At 43.5% G+C, this 23250-nt stretch overlaps 1 protein-coding gene across 7 annotated transcripts in view; it reads right to left on the bottom strand.

Moving 5' to 3' along the window:
- Nucleotides 1-2014: 2014 nt before the first annotated feature.
- The window catches only part of LOC133538488 (disintegrin and metalloproteinase domain-containing protein 23), a 125524-nt gene continuing 104288 nt past the window's right edge, over nt 2015-23250 (bottom strand). For 3 of the 7 annotated variants that reach the window (XM_061880154.1, XM_061880152.1, XM_061880153.1), the window contains 3 exons: nt 20692-20803; nt 18559-18649; nt 2015-6323 (listed from right to left, as the gene is read on the bottom strand). In XM_061880154.1, coding sequence (XP_061736138.1) covers nt 6278-6323; nt 18559-18649; nt 20692-20803 — 249 coding nt within the window. In that variant the 3' untranslated portion in view covers nt 2015-6277. Of the gene's footprint in view, nt 6324-18558; nt 18650-19328; nt 19420-20691; nt 20804-23250 lie in introns of those variants that run through there. The other 4 variants (XM_061880151.1, XM_061880155.1, XM_061880157.1 and 1 more) reach the window with 4 other exon arrangements.

Raw genomic sequence — 23250 nt, 5'->3', positions numbered from 1 at the left:
ACCACGAGAAAGATGGAGGGCGACGGGGACACGCACCTGGAACACGCCCGCCACCGTCTTGAGAGGAAACAAGAATAAACCCTGCATGAAGAAACAGGTCAGGCCTCGGTATGTACAGGCACCATTTAGTGGGACTGTGGGAGGAAAAACGCCACCCTCACACACACACACTAGGGCTGGGCGATATATCGCGGGTTTGTCTCTGTGCGATATAGAAAATGACTATATCGTGATATTCGGGTATATGTTCTCACGCAGTTGCTTTTAGCTGCGGGCATTACACTACAGGCTCTTCTCACTCTTTCTTGTCTCTCCTCACAGACAAGCAGGCGCACATTTTTACATACGTCACATACTGTCACCCCATACGTCACATACTGTCATGTCATACGTCACCTCATACTGTCACATGCGTATACGCCCTCGCAGAGCAGAGAGGTAGCGGACTGGGCTACGTTAGCTGCTAACGTAGCCGTACGAGAGAAAGATGATTCGGACCTGGTAACAAACGATGGAAGACTTAATTCCCAAGAATAACAGCAGGGTTTCCATGGTCTGGCGGTGGTTCGGCTTCAAGCTGGAATATGTCGAACAGACAAGCGTAATTTGTCAAGTGTGGGGGGGCAAAAGCGTTGCTATAAAAAGTAGCATTACTGCTAATATGTAGCATCATTTGAAAAGTCACCTGCTAGAGAATGAAGATAATTTCATAACAAACCACATAGTGAAGGACGAATACTATTTGACTTCCTATTATGCAGCTCATTTTTATTTGACACTTCAAATGTCTCTGACAATCATGCGCTTTTAGTTTTGGAAATGACTTGAATCTTTGTGCCATTGCTTAATAACTTTAATAAATACACTTTTGGTCAATTGACTTAGTTGTGATTTCCCTCTCTGCATGAAAACTTTAAGTCCTACTGAAAGCCACTACTAGCGACCACGCAGTCTGATAGTTTATATATCAATGATGAAATATTAACATTGCAACACATGCCAATACGGCCGCTTTAGTTTACTTAATTGCAATTTTAAATTTCCCGGGAGTTTCTTGTTGAAAACGTCGCGGAATGATGACATGTACGCGTGACGTCACGGACTGTTAGGAAATATTAGCGCTGCACACACACACAGCTAAAAGTCGTCTGCTTTAACCGCATAATTACACAGTATTTTGGACATCTGTGTTGCTGAATCTTTTGCAATTTGTTCAATTAATAATGGAGACGTCAAAGAAGAAAGATGTAGGTGGGAAGCTTTAGCCTTTAGCCACACAAACACACGGTGATTCCTTGTTTAAAATTCCCGAAGGTGAAGCTTTACTATGGATCACAGAGGTCAAGCGAGCATGGATCCCGACCAAATGTCAACTAGCAGTTTTCAGTGAGAAAATTGTGGTAAAAAGTCGCCACTTAACGGAGATCAGCTGAGTTTGTGCCGTCCATACAGCTGGCGTCGACTTCCTTGAGACACTGCGCGTCAACACACCCCTCCGACTATCAGGTAATATTAAACTCACTAAAACACTAGCAACACAATAGAAAGATAAGGGATTTCCCAGAATTATCCTAGTAAATGTGTCTTAAAAACATCAGAATTCGTCCCAATGCAATTTTTTTTTTAACTTGATTTTTATTTTTCTAGTCTATGGCTTTCAATATCCTCAAACACGAATCTTTCATCCTCGCTCAAATTAATGGGGAAATTGTCGTTTTCTCGGTCCGAATAGCTCTTTTTGTTGGAGGCTCCCATTAAAAACAATGTGAAGATGTGAGGAAACATCAACATGTGACGTCATCGTCTGTGACTTCCGGTAAAGGCAGGGCTTTTCTGTTAGCGACCAAAAGTTGCAAACTTTATCGTGGATGTTCTCTACTAAATCCTTTCAGCAAAAATATGGCAATATGGCGAAATGATGAAGTATGACACATAGAATGGAGCTGCTATCCCCGTTTAAATAAGAACATCTCATTTCAGTAGGACTTTAAAAGTAGAATATATGAATGCAGTATGAAGAAGAATGTTTTAATGTGGACACATAGAATCATCATACTGCTGTGATTATATGCATCAAGGCAAAATATCGAAATATATATCGTTTATCGCGATATGGCCTAAAAATATTGCGATATTAAAAAAAGGCGATATCGCCCAGCCCTAACACACACACACACACACACACACACACACACACACGACTTCCACAAATGTAAAGAGGTGTTTTCCGTTGCTTACTTAGGGCTGGCATGACTCCAGTTCAAGCGAAAGGAAAGAAGACGAAGGACCGCGCGAGTAGAAACAATGACTCCATTATTACCCATACACTTGTGCAATATCTCTCTTTGCATAGTAAATAAAAGTTAAATGTTTTCCTTGTCGACATGCACCTATCTTTTTGTAACATATTTTTTCTTAGAGCTTCTGGGGGACTCCTATATAGAATGATAATAAGCCCAGGATACAGTAGTGATTGCATGCAGGAGTCGATGAGCGTAAAAAGGCCGGAAGCCTGACGTGGTGCGTGTGGACGGGTGAGCCCTGGTTGGTCGCCTGTCGGACGACGCGAGGCAGACAGAGGGCAAAGTGCTCCGTGTGCAACATCCATATGTTCATGGTGATTAGGTTCTTTGGCTTTTTGAGTCACGCTGGAAAATACTGCCGCGAGGAGGGGGAGGGGCGCTTATTGGACTCCGTCTCGCTCGTTCACGCAGCCAGGCTCTGAAGGTTACATTTTGTGCCCCAAATCATAACAAAGGTGTTCCAATAGCTTGCTATAAAACATGCTAAGGTAAAAAACAGGGGTCACCAACCTTTTGGAAAGCAAGAGCTACTTCTTGGGTACTGATTAATGCCAAGGGCTACCAGTTTGATACACACTTCAATAAATTGCCAGAAATAGCCAATTTGCTCAATTTATGTTATTATTAATAATATTTAAGTTTGTGTAAACACTGATCATCTTAATGATTTCTCACAATAAATATACATAGAAACAGATAAATATATATATATATATTAAAAAAAAGAAGGTATTTCTGTCTGTCATTCCGTTGTACATTTTTTTTCCTTCCACGGAAGGTTTTTTGTAAAGAATAAACGATGAAAAAAATACTTAATTGAACCGTTTAAAAGAGGAGAAAACACGAAAAAATTTAAATTACATTTTGAAACATGGTTCATCTTCATTTTCGACTCTTTAAAATTCAAAATTCAGCTGAAAAAAAGAAGAGAAAAACTAGCTGATTTGAATCTTTTTGAACAAATTTAAAAAATAATTTATGGAACATCATTAGTAATTTTTCCTGATTAGGATTAATTTTAGAATTTTGATGACATGTTTTAAATAGGTTAAAATCCAATCTGCACTTTGTTAGAATATATAACAAATTGGACCAAGCTATATTTCTAACAAAGACAAATCATTATTTCTTCTAGATTTTCCAGAACAAAAATTTTAAAAGAAATTCAAAAGACTTTGAAATAATATTTAAATTTGATTCTACAGATTTTCTAGATTTGCCAGAATATTTTTTGGGAATTTTAATCATAAGTTTGAAGAAATATTTCACAAATATTCGTAAAAAAAAACAGGAAATAAAATGAAGAATTAAATTAAAATGTATTTATTATTCTTTACAATAAAAATAAAATAATTTACTTGAACATTGATTTAAATTGTCAGGAAAGAAGAGGAAGGAATTTAAAAGGTAAAAAGGTATATGTGTTTAAAAATCCTAAAATCATGTTTAAGGTTGTATTTTTTCTCTAAAATTGTCTTTCTGAAAGTTATAAGAAGCAAAGTAAAACAATAAATTAATTTATTTTTGAAGACCAAGTCTATAAAATATTCTCTTGTTTTTTTCTAATTCTATTTGAGTTTTGTCTCTCTTAGAATTAAAAATGTGGAGCAAAGTGAGACCAGCTTGCTAGTAAATAAATACAATTTAAAAAATAGAGGCAGCTCACTGGTAAGTGCTGCTATTTGAGCTATTTTTAGAACAGGCCAGCGGGCGACTCATCTGGTCCTTACGGGCGACCTGGTGCCCGCGGGCACCGCGTTGGTGACCCCTTCTATAAAACATGCTGAAGGTAAAAAAAAACCCTAAAAAAAACCACATGAAGGAAATCATTACAAACCTGAAATCCTTATCATATTTACAATTCATCGAGTGGCCGCCTCACATGCAGTTGTTTTTCACAAAAGATGCTTCCCTTTCTTGTTTTTTTGTTTTTGTTTCGCTGTATATTCCTAGCTTACGTAGCCATGCAGAACCCCGAGGAGAGGAGCTCTTCATGCCGGAGGACCAGAAAGAAGCACTTTATGAGCGTGTAAAATCGTGTCGGGTGTGAGACCGGCACGAATTCCAAAAAAAAACCAAAAAACGGTAGAGCAGGGGTGTCAAACTCACTTTAACTCTCGGGGCCACATGGAGAAAAATCTACTCCCAAGTGGGCCGGAATGGTTAAATCACGGCACGATAACTTAAAAATGAAGACAATTTCAGATTGTTTTCTTTGTTTAAAAATAGAACAGGCACATATTGAAATTGTACAAATCGTAATTTTTTTTATAATTACCTGTTGCGGTTAATAGTATTCTAGCTTTATATGTCGTTATTTATTATTATGTGATAATGTCATATTCTTTCTGTTTCTGTTATATTGCAATATTTTTTCCGAACTTTTTCCACTGAGGGCCGCACACTGAAAAATCAAAGCATGTTAAAAACCAATACAATATATATACAAAAATATACATTTGGGCCTCCACTCAGGCTTGATCCAGGGTACCCTAAAGCAGTGGTCCCCAACCACCGGGCCGTAGAAGAATTTTTTATAAAAAAAATAAATTAATTAAAAAAAAAAACGTTTTTCTTTTTTTATTAAATCAACATAAAAAACACAATATACACGTACAAATAGTGCACCAACCACAAAAAACTCCCTTTTTCATGACAAAGAAGAAAAGAAAAAAAAGGACGCCCCGCCCCCCCCCGGGAAAAATTATTAAGCGTTGACCAGTCCGCGGATACAAAAAGGTTGGGGACCACTGCCCTAAAGGGTTTTGGTCCAAAAAATATTAAAAAAAAAATGTGTCATTATTCAGTATTATTGTTTAATTATTATTCAAGGTTTAAATGTCTAGATCAACATTAGGTCTATCTGTCAATAGAATGTTATTAAAGATTTAGGTTGTATGCTCTTTTTGTCAAAGAAAACGAATAATAATAAAAATAATAATACTGAATAATGACACATTTTTAATATTTTTTTGACCAAAACCCTTTCTGGTTGACAGGGATTAAGCCGGAGTGGATGCCTATATTTATATTTTTTATACAGGAATTGTTTTTTAAAATAAAAAATATCAAAATAGCCCCTCTTGCGTTGATTTTTCCGTGTGCTATTGAGACATCCAGTGGACGCATTTAGAACAGCAGTTTCTTTCATTCAAACATCCATCCATCCATTTCCTACCGCTTATTCCCTTTTGGGGTCGCTGGCGCCTATCTCAGCTACAATCGGGCAGAAGGCGGGGTACACCCTGGACAAGTCGCCACCTCATCACAGGGCCAACACAGATAGACAGACAACATTCACACACTAGGGACCATTTAGTGTTGCCAATCAACCTATCCCCAGGTGCATGTCTTTGGAGGTGGGAGGGGCCTATCTCCAGGTGCATGTCTTTGAAGGTGGGAGGGGCCTATCCCCAGGTGCATGTCTTTGAAGGTGGGAGGAAGCCGGAGTACCCGGAGGGAACCCACGCAGTCACGGGGAGAACATGCAAACTCCACACAGAAAGATCCCGAGCCTGGGATTGAACCCAAGACTGCAGGACCGTTGTATTGTGAGGCAGACGCACTAACCCCTCTGCCACCGTGAAGCCCATTCATTCAAACATTTCAGGTTAATTTTCATACTTGGCAAACGTAATCGCGGGCCGGATAAAACCTGTTGGTGGGCTTGATCCGACCCTCGGGCCGTAGGTTTGACACCCCTGTGCTAGAGGATCTCTGTCATTCCAGAGATCAGCTTGCGGCGGAGGTTGGCTTATGCGTGATGTGAAAGGCTAAAAGGCTGCGCGTCTAAAGTCACTACAATGGAATTTGTTAAAATGTCCACTATATAGATTTTTTTTGTCGTTGTCATTATTATTCAAGTAAATCTAATGCCAAAGGTCAGCAGCAGTAAGTGCAGTCCAGCTGTCTGGCAGCCAACAAAGGGAGCCTTGAAGAAGTCCATCTTGTGGTTGGCATCTTCCCCTGCAGGTTTAAATGGCTGAGGCGTTGGGGTCGTACCGCCGTTTCTTCACATTTCTTACCAGGGGACACAAAACACAAAAACAGCTGTTAGAGTTTGTCGCGGCCACAAAGAGCGACGGCGCAACATGGACGCACGGCTTCTCTCCTCTCAGTCTCAAAGGAACGTTTTATAAAGTATTTAGTTGTCAAAGTAAAAATAGTGAACTTGGTTTCAAATTGCTGAGGGAAAGAATGAGGGTCCATGTTGGCCAGATGTCAACAGGTGTGTTTGCATTCACAAACCATCTTAGTTGTTTTGGACAATAAATCTGTGTTTTTCAACCTTTTTTCAGCCAAGGCATATTTTTTGCGTTGAAATTCAAACCACAAATTTAAACCACTATTTTGGACTATTTTGTTAGGTTTCCTGTGTTTTTGTGTTTCTTCCTATCCACACTGCAAAAGGTCCGTGTTCATAAACAAGAAAAAAAAAAAAATTGGGGGTATTTTACTTGAACTAAGCACAATTATCTGCCAATCGAACAAGAACATCTGCTTAGTGAGAATATTTGTCTTATCAGACAGAAAATAAGCAACTAAAACAATAATATATATTAAACTAAAACAATAATATATATTATAAAACAATAATATATAATATATGTGACAGGAGGTGACAGTGCACCTACTTTGAGACAAGAGCTATAGTGATGCATGCTTGCTTATTCTTTAAAGTCATATCCAACAATTGCGACAACAACATTTTACTGTCAACCATGTTTTGTTCTTTAATTTTATATATAAAATAAAGTGCAAAGCCATAGGTTCACTCAATCTCAGTAAATAACTTAAATTTGGAACACAGCATCATCGTTTTCACATCTTTTTGGGTGTTAGATGTAGAGAGTGTTTTAATGTGGAGTTCTAAATCTTTTTTAAAAGGCACAAAAAGCAGGTCGGGTATTGAGAAAAAAAAAAATTGGGGGTATTTTACTTGAACTAAGCACAATTATCTGCCAATAGAACAAGAACGTCTGCTTAGTGAGAATATTTATCTTATCAGACAGAAAATAAGCAACTAAAACAATAATATATATTAAACTAAAACAATAATATATATTAAATAATATATATTTGGTTTTACACTGTATTGAAAAAAAAATGGAAAATTAATTTTACCTTTGCAACCTCATTATACTATTGGCCAAGTTTTATATTCATAAATGTAAGTTTCTCAATACCCGACCTGATTTACTGAGATTGAGTGAGCCTCTGGCTTTGCACTTTATTTTATATATAAAATTAAAGAACAAAACTTGGTTGACAGTAAAAAGTCGTTGTCACAATTGTTGGATATGACTTTAAAGCATAACCAAGCATGCATCACTATAGCTCTTGTCTCAAAGTAGGTGTACTGTCACCACCTGTCACATCACACCCTGACTTATTTGGACTTTTTTTGTGTTGGGAAAGGCTAAAGGCAACGGAATATGTTAACTTGTCCTCTACATACTTTTTTGTCATTATTATTCAAGTAAATCTGATGTCAAATGTCAGCATCAGTAAGTGCAGGCCAGCTGTCAGACCTCTTAAGGCCCAAGCTATTTGTTTACATGCTTTTTTTTAATTTATCTTTGCTATTTGGCCTTATTGGCCCTAATTAGAATAAAAACTAAGAATCATCTATTAATATGATGTACTTAGTCCATAAGTAACAAAGGTGTATTTCTTATTTTTACACTTTTTTACCCCCAATTCCATTCTGACACCACCAGATGGCAGTATAAGTGTCCACATAAGCGGCCATAAGACCCCAATTTAGTAGTGTACACAATTTTGGAAATAAGAGCTAAAAGGTGCTGTCCACGAGTTTTGCCACTAAGCCTTTAGAAGTTTTAAACCACTATTTTGGACTATTTTGTTAGGTTTCCTGTGTTTCTTCCTATCTCCACTGCAAAAAGTCAATGTTCATAAACAAGAAAAAAAAAATTGGGGGTATTTTACTTGAACTAAGCACAATTATCTGCCAATAAAACAAGAACGTCTGCTTAGTGAGAATAATTATCTTATCAGACAGAAAATAAGCAAATATCAAACTTATTTGAGATATTTAAGATATTTAATCTTAATTAGATTTCAGTTTTTACAGTGTTTTTTGCAGACACATTTTTTCTCTCAATGTGGCCCCCCCGAGTCAAAATATTTTCCAGTTCTGGTCTAAAAGCAGGGGTATCAAACTCGTTTAAATTGAAAGCCACATCGCCATCACGGCTGCCCTTGGAGGGACACTTGTTACAGTGAATATATCCATCAGTGGTTAGCGCTCGTGCCTCACACACTGCAAAATGTCAATGTTCAAAAATAAGAAAATAAATTACTAAAATTTGGGGTATTATATCTGAACTAAGCAACATTATCTGCCAATAGAACAAGAAAATTTGGCTTGTCAAGACTTTCCAAAACAAGTAAAATTAGCTAACCTCAATGAACTCAAAAATAGCTTAAAATAAGTATATTCTCACTAATAACAAGTGCACTTTTCTTGGTAGAAAAAACAAAATGAGATCTTTTGCTCAATATATTGAAGAATATTCTTAAATGAAGTAAATGCTAGTGCCATTATCTTGACATCATATGCGCTAGGCATCAGGATTTTTTTTTTATGCTTGAAGTAAGAAATCTTTACGGTACTTTAGGAAAGTAGTTTTATACATGTGAGTGTTGATGACACAGCTTTGCAACACTTGATATTCTAGTTTCAAGCATGTTTTACTCAATATAGGTCATCACATCTCAGCAACAAGCTGTAATATCTTACTGAGATCATACAGGACCAAAACACTTAAAACAAGGAAAACACTCCAACATAAAATCTGCTTAGTGAGAAGAATGATCTTATCAGACAGAAAATAAGCAAATATCAGCCTTATTTGAGATATTTAATTTTACTTAGATTTAAATTTTTGCAGTGTAGCGCTCTTATTTTGCTTCCTCCTACTGCTTTGGGTCCGTCTTTCTGTGACATTTGGCTTACTTGTCTTCTTCCCGGGATCACACCGACCTCGACAACGCGCAAATGTCTACAAAAAGTGTATATACTTCCTCATAAGTTTTCTCTTAGCTGTCACTAAGATCCTGCCCTCAGTGGTGACCAGAGGTGGGTAGAGTAGCCAGAAATTGTACTCAAGTAAGAGTACTGTTACTTTAGAGATGTATTACTCAAGTAAAAGTAAGGAGTAGTCACCCAAATATTTACTTGAGTAAAAGTAAAAAGTATCTTGTGAAAAAGCTGCTCAAGTACTGAGTAAGTGATGAGTAACATGTTTGTTTAATGATGACGGCAACAAGTAATGCACAAAAACATAAAAATAGCAATGAACAAATTCAGAGCCAGGAATATCTCCTAAGCAACTAAAACAATAATATATATTAAATAATATATATTTGTTTTTACACTGTATTGAAAAAAAATTTGAAAATGAATTTTACCTTTGCAACCTCATTATACTATTGGCTAAGTTTTATATTCATAAATGTAAGTCTCTCAATACCCGACCTGCTTTTTGTGCCTTTAAAAAAGATTTAGAACTCTACATTAAAACACTCTCTACCTCTAACACCCAAAAAGCTGTGAAAACGATGATGCTGTGTTCCAAATTTAAGTTATTTACTGAGATTGAGTGAGCCTATGGCTTTGCACTTTGTTTTATATTATAAGTTTTTTGAATTTACGACCCCCTGGTGCTGTTTTGTACGTTTTTTATACGGTTTTGTACTTACTTTGATTATTATTTTCAACTGTTTGTAAATGTTGACATTTATAAATAAAGGTTTATTTTTAAAAAAAGTGCAGTTAATCATGTGACCGCCTGGCTCTGTTTGATTGGTGAAACGGAGTCAAACGTCACCAGTGACTGCATTTGATTGGTGAAACGCAGGCATGTGATAGATGCTACTTTGAAGTCTGTCTGACAAAACAAACAAAGCGTGCATTAACGGATCGATAAAAATCAGTAGCGAGTAGCGAGCTGAATGTAGATGAATGGAGCGGAGTAAAAGTAGCGTTCCTTCTCTATAAATATACTCAAGTTAAGGTAAAAAAGTATGTTGCATTAAAACTACTCTTAGAAGTACAATTTATCCCAAAAGTTACTCAAGTAGATGTAACGGTGTCAGGCTTGCCCCTGACAGTTCGTTTGTGTTTTAGTTTTTCCTCTGTGTGTAGTATTTTCTGTCTTTAGTTCCTGTCTTATTTTGGTTCAGTTTCCTGTTTGTCTCCCTGAGTGCTGAGTCCCCTCAGCTGCGGCTGATTGGCACCTGGCTACACCTGGTGTCAATCAGCCCGATTCCTATTTTTACCTGCTTTTGTCCTCCAGCCTGTGCTGGATTATTGTCACTTCTGTATTGTCGCTCCTGTCGTTTCGTGTCGTGCCATTGCAGCGTAGCGGTAAGCTATATTTCCGTAGCAGTTTGTAGCTTACTGTCTTTTGTTCCCTGCTTTCAATTTGTCTTTGTACTACACGTAACGACTTCTGTTTTCCTGCTCGCTACCCGCTACCTTCCACGCTAGGCCCTTTTGTTTTTGCTAGCTTCCATGCTAAGCTCCTTTTGTATTCTAGCTCCCATGCTAGCTCTCTTAGTTTGTTATCCGCCTCGTGCACGCTTTTTGTTGTACCCCTTTTGTTTAATTTTGTGTTACTGTTTTATCAAATCATGTTTACCTTACTCTATGCCTGCCTCCTTCTCTGCATCTTCGGGTTCGTCACAAACTAACTCTGACAAACGGAGTAAATGTGGCGCGTTACTACCCACCACTGGGGGTGACATCCCAAAATTAAACCCTCCCACAAAAGCCAAAGAAAAAGGGTGGGGTTGAGGTCCTTTGACGAGATATGCTTTGGCAAATTCCGGCCTTGGAGGTTCCACTTTTAATCTGGTGTGAGGCTGGTTGTATTTATGGAGCTGTTGTGAGGTCTGTGAATACAAACATACGCTGTTGGTTTCTCGCAGGCGACTGGACTGTACAGTTCACGGCACAAAGACGTGTGTCATTACCAGTTGTGAGGAGAAAGCTGACAATCTACACAAGAGGGAGAGACATGAAAAACAATCACAGCAGCAGCAGCAGCAGCAAGGGCGCTCACTAACACAAGAATGGGACAAGAAGAAATACGACAACAGGAGTGATGCACAACCTCCCCGTACTGTGGCGTGTTGAGTGGCTGCTATCTCTTATCATGTCATGCACCTGACCAGTTGGAAGGCCGTGCGACTGCTGTGCTCGGTCTCATGCAGTGCAACACGTCGTGTCGGGACCGGCTCTGTGAAGCAGGCAGCAATGGAGGCCGGTGGGAAGGGGGGAGTGGGTCAGAGAGTCCTGCTTTGCCCTAGGGCGGAGCCTGGTCATTCCGACATGGGTGTGGCCAGCAAAATGGTCCTCGCTTCTCTCTCTCTAAAAGTCAATGTCCAACAAGTAACGGGCCTAGGAAGAGATTGTGGTAGTGAGAGCACGACACCCGCGGACCAGCCCCGGTTTGGCTCCGCCTTTGTGCAATGAAACTGACCTCCTCCAAGCCAACGAGTGAACATGCAAGTCCTTTTTCTCTTTACCTCCGCCAAGAGGTAATGATTATTTTAACACACTCTACGAAAAGAGGCAGTTTATCTCAAAACGTATATCCAAATTACATCGTTATCCCGCAAGAGTTAGGATACAATATCGATAGACTAACATCAGATATCGATAGCGTCACAACGTTCACTCACATCCACGTTTAACTGTGTTCCTTGATGGAAGGTTGGACATTTTAATCAGTCTCATATCCTGCATGTGCTGTCAACACTGCACCACTAAACGGGCAATAAAACCATGTTTTTAATATCCATCCATCCATCTTCTTCCGCTTATCCAAGGTCGGGTCGCGGGGGCAGCAGCCTAAGCAGGGAAGCCCATACTTCCCTCTCCCCAGCCACTTCGTCTAGCTCTTCCCGGGGGGTCCCGAGGCGTTCCCAGGCCAGCCGGGAGACATAGTCTTCCCAATGTGTCCTGGGTCTTCCCCGTGGCCTCCTACCGGTTGGACGTGCCCTAAACACCTCCCTAGGGAGGCGTTCGGGTGGCATCCTGACCAGATGCCCGAACCACCTCATCTGGCTCCTCTCGATGTGGAGGAGAAGCGGCTTTACTTTGAGTTCCTCCCGGATGGCAGAGCTTCTCACCCTATCTCTAAGGGAGAGACCCAAATCGCTTGTACCCGTGATCTTATCCTTTCGGTCATGACCCAAAGCTCATGACCATAGGTGAGGAAGGGAACGTAGATCGCCCGGTAAATTGAGAGCTTTGCCTTCCGGCTCAGCTCCATCTTCACCACAATGGATCGGTACAACGTCCGCATTTCTGAAGACGCCGCACCGATCCGCCTGTCGATCTCACGATCCACTCTTCCCTCACTCATGAACAAGACTCCTAGGTACTTGAACTCCTCCACTTGGGGCAGGGTCTCCTCCCCAACCCGGAGATGGCACTCCACCCTTTTCCGGGAGAGAACCATGGACTCGGACTTGGAGGTGCTGATTCTCATTCCGGTCGCTTCACACTCGGCTGCGAACCGATCCAGTGAGAGCTGAAGATCCTGGCCAGATGAAGCCATCAGGACCACATCATCTGCAAAAAGCAGAGACCTAATTCCGCGGCCAACAAACCAGAACCCCTCAATGCCTTGACTGTGCCTAGAAATTCTGCCCATTTTGATTGAAAAGTATGAACAGAATCGGTGATTGTGTGTTTTGGTTAATCACTCCTTTATAGTTTCCTGTCACCCAGCAGTAGTTGCTGGGTCAATGTTGGCTACAGGCAACATTTACGTTTTCCTGGTTTTTCTCCTCGCTCGTATATACTCTGATGATTAACCTGTGTGATGACTGTATTATGCTGATAGTATATATATTTGTACCATGAATTGATTAACGTGGACCCCGACTTAAACAAGTTGAAAAACTTATTGGGGTGTTACCCTTTAGTGGTCAATTGTACGGAATATGTACTGTACTGTGCAATCTAATAATAAAAGTATCAATCTATCAATCACTCCTCTCTGAGCTGCAACCTTATCGTGGTAGAGGAGTTTGCGTGTCCCAATGATCCTAGGAGCTATGTTGTCCGGGGGCATAAAGCCCCCTGGTAGGGTTTCCCAAGGCAAACAGGTTCTAGGTGAGGGATCAGACAAAGAGCAGCTCGAAGACCTATATGAAGAAGAAACATCATGGACCCAGATTTCCCTCGCCCGGACGCGGGTCACCGGGGCCCCCCTCTGGAGCCAGGCCCGGAGGTGGGGCACGATGGCGAGCGCCTGGTGGCCGGGCCTGTTCCCATGGGGCCCGGCCGGGCACAGCCCGAAGAGGCAACGTGGGTCACCCCTCCAATGGGCTCACCACCCATAGCAGGGGCCATAGAGGTCGGGTGCATTGTGAGCTGGGCGACAGCCGAAGGCAGGGCACTTGGCGGTCCGATCCTCGGCTACAGAAGCTAGCTCTTGGGACGTGGAACGTCACGTCACTGGGGGGGAAAGAGCCTGAGCTAGTGCGCGAAGTCGAGAAATTCCGGCTGGATATAGTCGGACTCACTTCGACGCACAGCAAGGGCTCTGGAACCACTTCTCTCGAGAGGGATTGGACCCTCTTCCACTCTGGCGTTGCCGGCAGTGAGAGGCGACGGGCTGGGGTGGCAATTCTTGTTTCCCCCCGACTCAAAGCCTGTACGTTGGAGTTTAACCCGGTGGACGAAAGGGTAGCCTCCCTCCGCCTTCGGGTGGGGGGACGGGTCCTGACTGTTGTTTGTGCTTATGCACCAAACAGCAGTTCAGAGTACCCACCCTTTTTGGGAACGCTCGAGGGAGTACTGGAAAGTGCTCCCCCGGGTGATTCCCTTGTCCTACTGGGAGACTTCAACGCTCACGTTGGCAACGACAGTGAAACCTGGAGAGGCGTGATTGGGAAGAATGGCCGCCCGGATCTGAACCCGAGTGGTGTTTTGTTATTGGACTTTTGTGCTCGTCACAGTTTGTCCATAACGAACACCATGTTCAAACATAAGGGTGTCCATATGTGCACTTGGCACCAGGACACCCTAGGCCGCAGTTCCATGATCGACTTTGTAGTTGTGTCATCGGATTTGCGGCCTCATGTTATGGACACTCGGGTGAAGAGAGGGGCGGAGCTTTCTACCGATCACCACCTGGTGGTGAGTTGGCTGCGATGGTGGGGGAGGATGCCGGACAGACCTGGGAGGCCCAAACGCATTGTGAGGGTCTGCTGGGAACGTCTGGCAGAGTCTCCTGTCAGACAAAGTTTCAATTCCCACCTCCGGAAGAACTTTGAACATGTCACGAGGGAGGTGCTGGACATTGAGTCCGAGTGGACCATGTTCCGCACCTCTATTGTCGAGGCGGCAGATCGGAGCTGTGGCCGCAAGGTAGTTGGTGCCTGTCGGGGCGGCAATCCTAAAACCCCCTGGTGGACACCAGCGGTGAGGGATGCCGTCAAGCTGAAGAAGGAGTCCTATCGGGTCCTTTTGACTCATAGGACTCCGGAGGCAGTGGACAGGTACCGACAGGCCAAGCGGTGTGCAGCTTCAGCGGTCGCGGAGGCAAAAACTCGGACATGGGAAGAGTTCGGGGAAGCTATGGAAAACGACTTCCGGACGGCTTCGAAGCGATTCTGGACCACCGTCCGCCGCCTCAGGAAGGGGAAGCAGTGCACTATCAACACCGTGTATGGTGCGGATGGTGTTCTGCTGACCTCGACTGCGGATGTTGTGGACAGGTGGAAGGAATACTTCGAAGACCTCCTCAATCCCACCAACACGTCTTCCTATGAGGAAGCAGTGCCTGGGGAATCTGTGGTGGACTCTCCTATTTCTGGGGCTGAGGTCGCTGAGGTAGTTAAAAAGCTCCTCGGTGGCAAGGCCCCAGGGGTGGACGAGATCCGCCCGGAGTTCCTTAAGGCTCTGGATGCTGTGGGGCTGTCTTGGTTGACAAGACTTTGCAGCATCGCGTGGACATCGGGGGCGGTACCTCTGGATTGGCAGACCGGGGTGGTGGTTCCTCTCTTCAAAAAGGGGGACCGGAGGGTGTGTTCCAACTATCGTGGGATCACACTCCTCAGCCTTCCCGGTAAGGTTTATTCAGGTGTACTGGAGAGGAGGCTACGTCGGATAGTCGAACCTCGGATTCAGGAGGAACAGTGTGGTTTTCGTCCTGGTCGTGGAACTGTGGACCAGCTCTATACTCTCGGCAGGGTTCTTGAGGGTGCATGGGAGTTTGCCCAACCAGTCTACATGTGCTTTGTGGACTTGGAGAAGGCATTCGACCGTGTCCCTCGGGAAGTCCTGTGGGGAGTGCTCAGAGAGTATGGGGTATCGGACTGTCTTATTGTGGCGGTCCGTTCCCTGTACGATCAGTGCCAGAGCTTGGTCCGCATTGCCGGCAGTAAGTCGAACACATTTCCAGTGATGGTTGGACTCCGCCAAGGCTGTCCTTTGTCACCGATTCTGTTCATAACTTTTATGGACAGAATTTCTAGGCGCAGTCAAGGCGTTGAGGGGTTCCGGTTTGGTAACCGCAGGATTAGGTCTCTGCTTTTTGCAGATGATGTGGTCCTGATGGCTTCATCTGACCGGGGTCTTCAGCTCTCGCTGGATCGGTTCGCAGCCGAGTGTGAAGCGACCGGAATGAGAATCAGCACCTCCAAGTCCGAGTCCATGGTTCTCGCCCGGAAAAGGGTGGAGTGCCATCTCCGGGTTGGGGAGGAGACCCTGCCCGAAGTGGAGGAGTTCAAGTACCTAGGAGTCTTGTTCACGAGTGAGGGAAGAGTGGATCGTGAGATCAACAGGCGGATCGGTGCGGCGTCTTCAGTAATGCGGACGTTGTACCGGTCCGTTGTGGTGAAGAAGGAGCTGAGCCGGAAGGCAAAGCTCTCAATTTACCGGTCGATCTACGTTCCCATCCTCACCTATGGTCATGAGCTTTGGGTCATGACCGAAAGGATAAGATCACGGGTACAAGCGGCCGAAATGAGTTTCCTCCGCCGTGTGGCGGGGCTCTCCCTTAGAGATAGGGTGAGAAGCTCTGCCATCCGGGAGGAACTCAAAGTAAAGCCGCTGCTCCTTCACATCGAGAGGAGCCAGATGAGGTGGTTCGGGCATCTGGTCAGGATGCCACCCGAACGCCTCCCTAGGGAGGTGTTTAGGGCACGTCCAACCGGTAGGAGGCCACGGGGAAGACCCAGGACACGTTGGGAAGACTATGTCTCCCGGCTGGCCTGGGAACGCCTCGGGATCCCCCGGGAAGAGCTAGACGAAGTGGCTGGGGAGAGGGAAGTCTGGGTTTCCCTGCTTAGGCTGTTGCCCCCGCGACCCGACCTCGGATAAGCGGAAGATGATGGATGGATGGATGGATCTATCAATCAATCGCTGTACTGAATTTGTACACCCTAGCAATCCTCGTTTTTCACCCTTGGTGACCTTTTGTGTTTTTTTAACTCCACGCTTGCTAGTATCTTCAGTTTTGTGTATTTTTGTTCGGCGTTTTATTTATTAAAAAGACTTCCTCTTACCTCCACGCTACTCCTTGTTGTCTTCTGTGTTGGAAGGAATGCTACCAGTGCAGCTATGCGCCCCAGAAGACGTAACAATCTGCTTCGCTCCTCTCTCGCCTCTCCCATTTGACGGGCCTTTTGGAACGGGTTGACAACAAAACCCTAGGTACCATTGTATATTAATAATTATCGACATCTAGGCTCTGCGATTCCCACTATGTTCCTCCAAGGGAAATTAAGTTACTGGTCAATCCCAAGTTCTATTAATGACACATAAACTGAGTTTAAACGATCACCCAGAACATCCATCCCTCCATCCATTTCCTACCGCTTCTTCCCTTTGGGGTGGCGGGGGGCGCTGGTGCCTATCTCAGCTATAATTGGGCGGAAGGCGGAGTACACACTGGACAAGTCGCCACCTCATCGCAGGGCCAACACAGATAGACAGACAACATTCACACTCACATTCACACACTAGGGACCATTTAGTGTTGCCAATCAACCTATCCCCAGGTGCATGTCTTTGGAAGTGGGAGGAAGCCGGAGTACCCGGAAGGAACCCACGCATTCACGGGGAGGACATGCAAACTCCACACAGAAAGGTCCCGAGCCTGGGATTGAACCCAGGACTATATAGGACCTTCGTATTGTGAGGCAGACGCACTAACCCCTCTGCCACCGTGAAGCCCCCACCCAGAACAGAATAGGTATTTTGCAATTTATTCCAAAGCTTTGGAGAGACCAACCTAAAAACATCCCTTTGAAATCGCGTCGCCATGTTGATCTGAAAACATTACGGAAGTGTTGTCTTCTTCAATATACCAATAGCCCCCACCCTTCAGAGCGAATACACATGTCTATTGTTCTACTTAGCCTGAGACAGGATGAGATAAGAAAGGAGTATTGCTACTCCCCACATTCCCAAACTCAAGGTAACTCACAGTGTACCATCACCAGATGGAGAAAAAATAGAAAGAGTACAAATGGAAACCACTAGCTATTTCAAATACGACTATGGAAAGAAACTCTTAAATATGGATATATGTAGATTCTAATCCCGTCACCACCCATAGTGCTCAGCACCGGGCAGGACTAACGTGTGATCGAGTGGTTGAAGCCCTGTTTGAGGATAGAGCCTTTTCTATTTTAGTGAAGGACTATCTTGATCTTAATCATCAAATTGGCCTTGGCGGAGGTATGCGCAGTCTCGTTCTGGTTATGTGCTTCGTTTCGGCATGATGCTTTGCTCGGTGGCATGCGTTGGTAGCTGTAGAGTTCTATGTAACACCCCTGTTGCTCCAGACAGCGGGCTAATCCATGACACAGTATGTTGCTTTCACAAATAACTGTTGTCCATAGAAATGCGCTCGACTTGAACTTAAATGACCAATACCCTTTCCGAAGTATTTTAACTGTCGTCTGAACATGCATGTCAAGCATTGAGCTCGGCCCTGTCTGCCCAAACAGTTTGAGGTTCTGCCACAGATCCACAGACCGCCCTCGAGCGGAGCTCCATGCCTCGGCACATGACCGTCAACACCTCGACCCGTTGTCGGACAAGGGCGTGCACGTAACCTGAGCCTCAGCATCTCCGGAATGGATGCTTGGCGCGACGTGTAGTCGGTGTCCATATTCTGCAGCAGGAGCTCAAACCCTGGCGTCTAAAAGCAGCAGGGATGCTAGAGGTCGAGCAGGAGAAGCATGCGGCGTGTTTGCTTACTTAAAACCCCATCCAGTCCCCCCCAGCACTATGGCAGCCACAAGGATGGCTCCGGCAATGGAACCTATTATTAGATTGGTGGCACTAGGACCTGCAAAGGGTTATGGGGGAAAAAGACATGAGTTTCTATGTCGCCCTGCTGGACTAATCACATGTAACGATTCCACATGATCACAAACCCCGACAATGTCTTGCATGCTCTCCAGCCTCATTCTAGTGCTTAACATGGTCAATGTTGTGATCATCAGACTGAGCACCCATCAAAAGTGTCATTCAACAGATTGATGGTTGACGTCTCTTTATGTGGCCTGCAGTATGCAGAACATAGTTTTAGGGGTCCACACACTGCAGGGTCAGGTCACTAACGGGAATACTTCTTCTGGTTGTGGACAGTTATCCATCTAAATGCCTCACATGCCCCAGAAAGGAGAGGATAACAGCGGCAACCACATGACGACTAAGAAGAAGAGAGGAGAGGAAGAAGAGGAAGGAGATGAAGAAAGGGGGCTAATAATGGGGAACACCAGGAAGCGGAAAGAGAGCCGAAGAAGAAAGGGAGGAGGAGGTGGAGGATCCATCAATCAATGACACAACACTGAAAACAACCAATCATAGGACACAATTACAGTATATGGTCATCACTAACACACAAAAAAAAACACAAAGCCACCGAGACGCACAAACGGGCTCAGGCCGGCTCACAAAACCGCCCGCACACTGAGGCACCACTATGAGAGGAAGAGCTGTGAAAGGGTTAAAAAAATGCTTACTCTATTCCCCACCCAGTGCCTCCAAAAATCACCCCCAGGGCCAGAATGGTCCCTGCTACTGCCCCTATCAGCCTGTTAGTGGCCACGCTCACTGTGTGGAGGGAAAAGGAGCACGGTTACCACCCTGTCAAAGACAAACAGCAGGCCTGGTTTCAAGAGTCCTGGATTTATTGATGCCTATAGTCAGTCCCATAAACAACCCTCCCACCCTTTTAAAGCGCTGTCCATGTCATCTTCTGCAACTCATCATTTTAAGTCAAACAATTTGATAAACACCTGAATCCTACAAACCTCGTTTCCATATGAGTTGGGAAATTGTGTTAGATGTAAATATAAACTGAGTTCAATAATTTGCAAATCCTTTTCAACCCATATTCAGTTGAATGCACTACAAAGACAAGATTTTTGATGTTCAAACTCAAACTGTATTTTTTTGCAGCGGTCCATCTTAAATGATCTCGGGCCCAGGATGTTGTTGATGAATGGCTTTTGTTTTGCATAGTAGAGCTTTAACTTGCACTTACAGATGTAGCGACCAACTGTATTTAGTGACAGTGGTTTTCTGAAGTCTTCCTGAGCCCATGTGGTGATATCCTTTAGAAATTGATGTCGGTTTTTGATACAGTGCCGTCTGAGGGATCGAAAGTCATGGTCATTCAATGTTGGTTTCCGGCCATGCCGCTTACGTGGAGTAATTTCTCCAGATTCTCTGAACCTTTTGATGATATTATGGAGCGTAGATGTTGAAATCCCTAAATTTCTTGCAATTGCACTTTGAGAAAGGTTGTTCTTAAACTGTTTGACTATTTGCTCACACAGTTGTGGACAAAGGGGTGTACCTCGCCCCATCCTTTCTTGTGAAAGACTGAGCATTTTTTGGGAAGCTGTTTTTATAGCCAATCATGGCACCCACCTGTTCCCAATTAGCCTGCACACCTGTGGGATGTTCCAAATAAGTGTTTGATGAGCATTCCTCAGTATTTATTGACACCTTTCCCAACTTTTTTGTCACGTGTTGCTGGCATCAAATTCTAAAGTTAATGATTTGCAAAAAAAACAAAACATTTATCAGTTTGAACATCAAATATGTTGTCTTTGTAGCATATTCAACTGAATATGGGTTGAAAATTATTTGCAAATATTGTATTCTGTTTATATTTACATCTAACACAATTTCCAACTCATATGGAAACGTGGTTTGTATTTTGGGCTCATTTTACAAGACAATAATAATCCCTCTTGTTCTGAAAGGATGTAGTAACTTGGCAAAACAGCTGAAGCTCTAGTATTTTTTTTGGTTACATTTAGGCAAGTAAACTGGATGTCCTATGATTTAGGTAAAACAAATTAGGTGGAAACTGACCCTTGGGTCCTTGAGTTGGCGTCGTGTCGGGTGCTTTTGGAGGGTCGGGCATACTGCAGTCCGTCCCCGCCCAGGTAGTGTCACAGGTGCATGTGGCTTCATTGTTGCACACCTGTACAGATCAAACACATTGGGGTGACAGACCAAGTGCATCAAGAAAGGGTTATTTTTTTTTTACGTACAAACCACACCATGGCATGTGTCTACTATTTACACGTTAGACACAGATTTAATGTTACCTTCTTCCATCAACACCATCTCATACACAGATGCAAAGCAAATTATTTGTACCTTTTTCACTGTTATGATCAGCCGCCCAGATCATATATTATTTTGGGTTTTCAGTCCTTTTGTGTTTCCTGTTTGTTTTTGGACTCTTCCGATCCCTAGTTTAGCTCTTCCTTATTTACCTTGATACCACGGTTTTGTATTTGTTCCACCTGCTCTTGCTTTTGACGCGCACCTGTGTTTCATTTATTGCTTTAGTATTTAAGCCTGCCTTCTCGTTCTGTTCTGCCTTGATCCTTTCTGTCAGGTGGGGCACGCATAGTGGATGTGCCTTTTGTCACCCCAAGATGCAAATGGACCAACAGGACAGGAATAGCAGGTAAGAGCTTGGTTAAATAGACAAAAATAAAATTACACTAGTACAAAAACAGGCAAAAGAAAATGCGTGCCGAACGCACGGGAAGCTAAGCTAATACTTAGCAAAGAGTCCGGGTAAAGCGTGCCGAGCGCACGGGAAGCTTAGCATAGAGACAAGACTTGGAAAAATGCCAACGTGAGTGTTGCTTACCGCAAACAAAGGATCAAGGCAGAACAGAACGAGAAGGCAGGCTTAAATACTAAAGCAATAAATGAAACACAGGTGCGCGTCAAAAGCAAGAGCAGGTGGAACAAATACGAAACCATGGTATCAAGGTAAATAAGGAAGAGCTAAACTAGAGATCGGAGGAGTCCAAAAACAAACAGAAAACACAAAAGGACTCAAAACCCAAAATAATATATGATCCGGGCGGCGGATCATAACATTCACCATGTAAAGGAGTCACTGCTTGTATACTGTGCACATAATAACATTGTCAAGTCAAGTCAATTTTTTTTATATAGCACATTTACAACAACTTTTTAAAGTAAACCAAAGTGCTTTACAAGTTAAAAAAGCATAGAGCAACAGGAAAAGTAAACAAACAAAGAACATAAACAAAGAATGAGCTGAACAAAATAGTGCAAAAAGCAATACGGTAAAAGGGGTCGAATAAAAAGTAAAACATTTGCTAAATAAAAATCATAGTAACAAAAAGTGCGAAAAATTGAAGAAAAATAAAACAAAAGCGATGTGGTGGAGGCGTAGGACTAGAAATGGTGGCCTAGTGGGCAGACTCAGCTCAGGTCAAAGGCCAGCGAGAAGAGGAAGGTCTTAAGAAGGGTTTTGAAAACCCCCAGGCTCTGGGCTGACCTAATGTGGAGCGGAAAGGTGTTCCAAAGCTTAGGGGCGGCAACGGAAAAGGCTCTGTCCCCTCTGGTCTTTAGCCTGGATCTAGGGACCGCCAACAGCAGTTGGTCAGCTGACCTAAGGGCTCTAGACCAGGTATAATGATGCAGAAGCTCGGTCAGGTATTGTGGGGCCAGACCATTTAGGGATTTAAAAACAATTAAGTAATTTAAAATCAATGCGGTAACGGACAGGGAGCCAGTGGAGTGAGACCAGGACTCGGGTGATGTGCTCGCGTTTTTTTGGTGCTGGTGAGGAGACGGGCAGCCGTGTTTTGCACAAGCTGCAAACTACGGAGGGATGCCTGATCAATGCCAACGTACAGTGAATTGTTGTAGTCTAGCCGGTGTGTGATGAAGCCGTGGATAGAAGTCTTCAGGTCGCTCTGGGAGAGATATGTCTTGGTCTTTGCTCAGATGGTAAAAGCTGGTACTAACCACTGAGCTAACCCGTTTGGTGAATTTGAAGGCACTATCGAAGATCACTCCAAGATTTCTCACGGAGTACCGGATGTTTACACCCAGAGGACCTAGAGCACTGACTAACGAGACTGGAGATGTTTCGCCGAAGATGATGATCTCGGTCTTGCTCTCATTAAGGTTGAGGAAGTTAGCACTCATCCATACTTTAATGTCAGTCAGACAGTCAAGCAGTGGCTGAAGTGCGACCTGTCCTGGGGCCTTGAGATGTAAGTAGATCTGAACATCATCGGCATTATGACTAGTGCTTCATGTTGTGTTTATTGGTACACTAATCCTGGTTAACCCTTGTGTAATGTTCATATTGTTGTTCCTCAGCCAGCGTTTGTGGGTCTGATGGACCAGTAGCATTTTGTGGCTTTTAATGCCTCACAATCAAACACTTTTATGTTAAAATACTGAACAGATGTGGCATTAAAAGCCACAAAATGCAACGGGTCCATCAGACCCACAAATGCTGGCTGAGTAACAACAATATAAACGTTGTACCGAAAATTTCCTTGCCGGTTTCTGCATCCCACAGGGATTCTTCTTTTGTGTTTCTGCACCTGCAGTTCCCACACAAGGTTGCAACATTGTTTGTCA

This window comes from Nerophis ophidion, linkage group LG19 (assembly GCF_033978795.1).
Source record: "Nerophis ophidion isolate RoL-2023_Sa linkage group LG19, RoL_Noph_v1.0, whole genome shotgun sequence".
Classification (NCBI taxonomy): Eukaryota; Metazoa; Chordata; class Actinopteri; order Syngnathiformes; family Syngnathidae; genus Nerophis; species Nerophis ophidion.
Note: the sequence above shows the minus strand (reverse complement) of the source record. Positions and strands in the feature narration are given on the sequence as shown.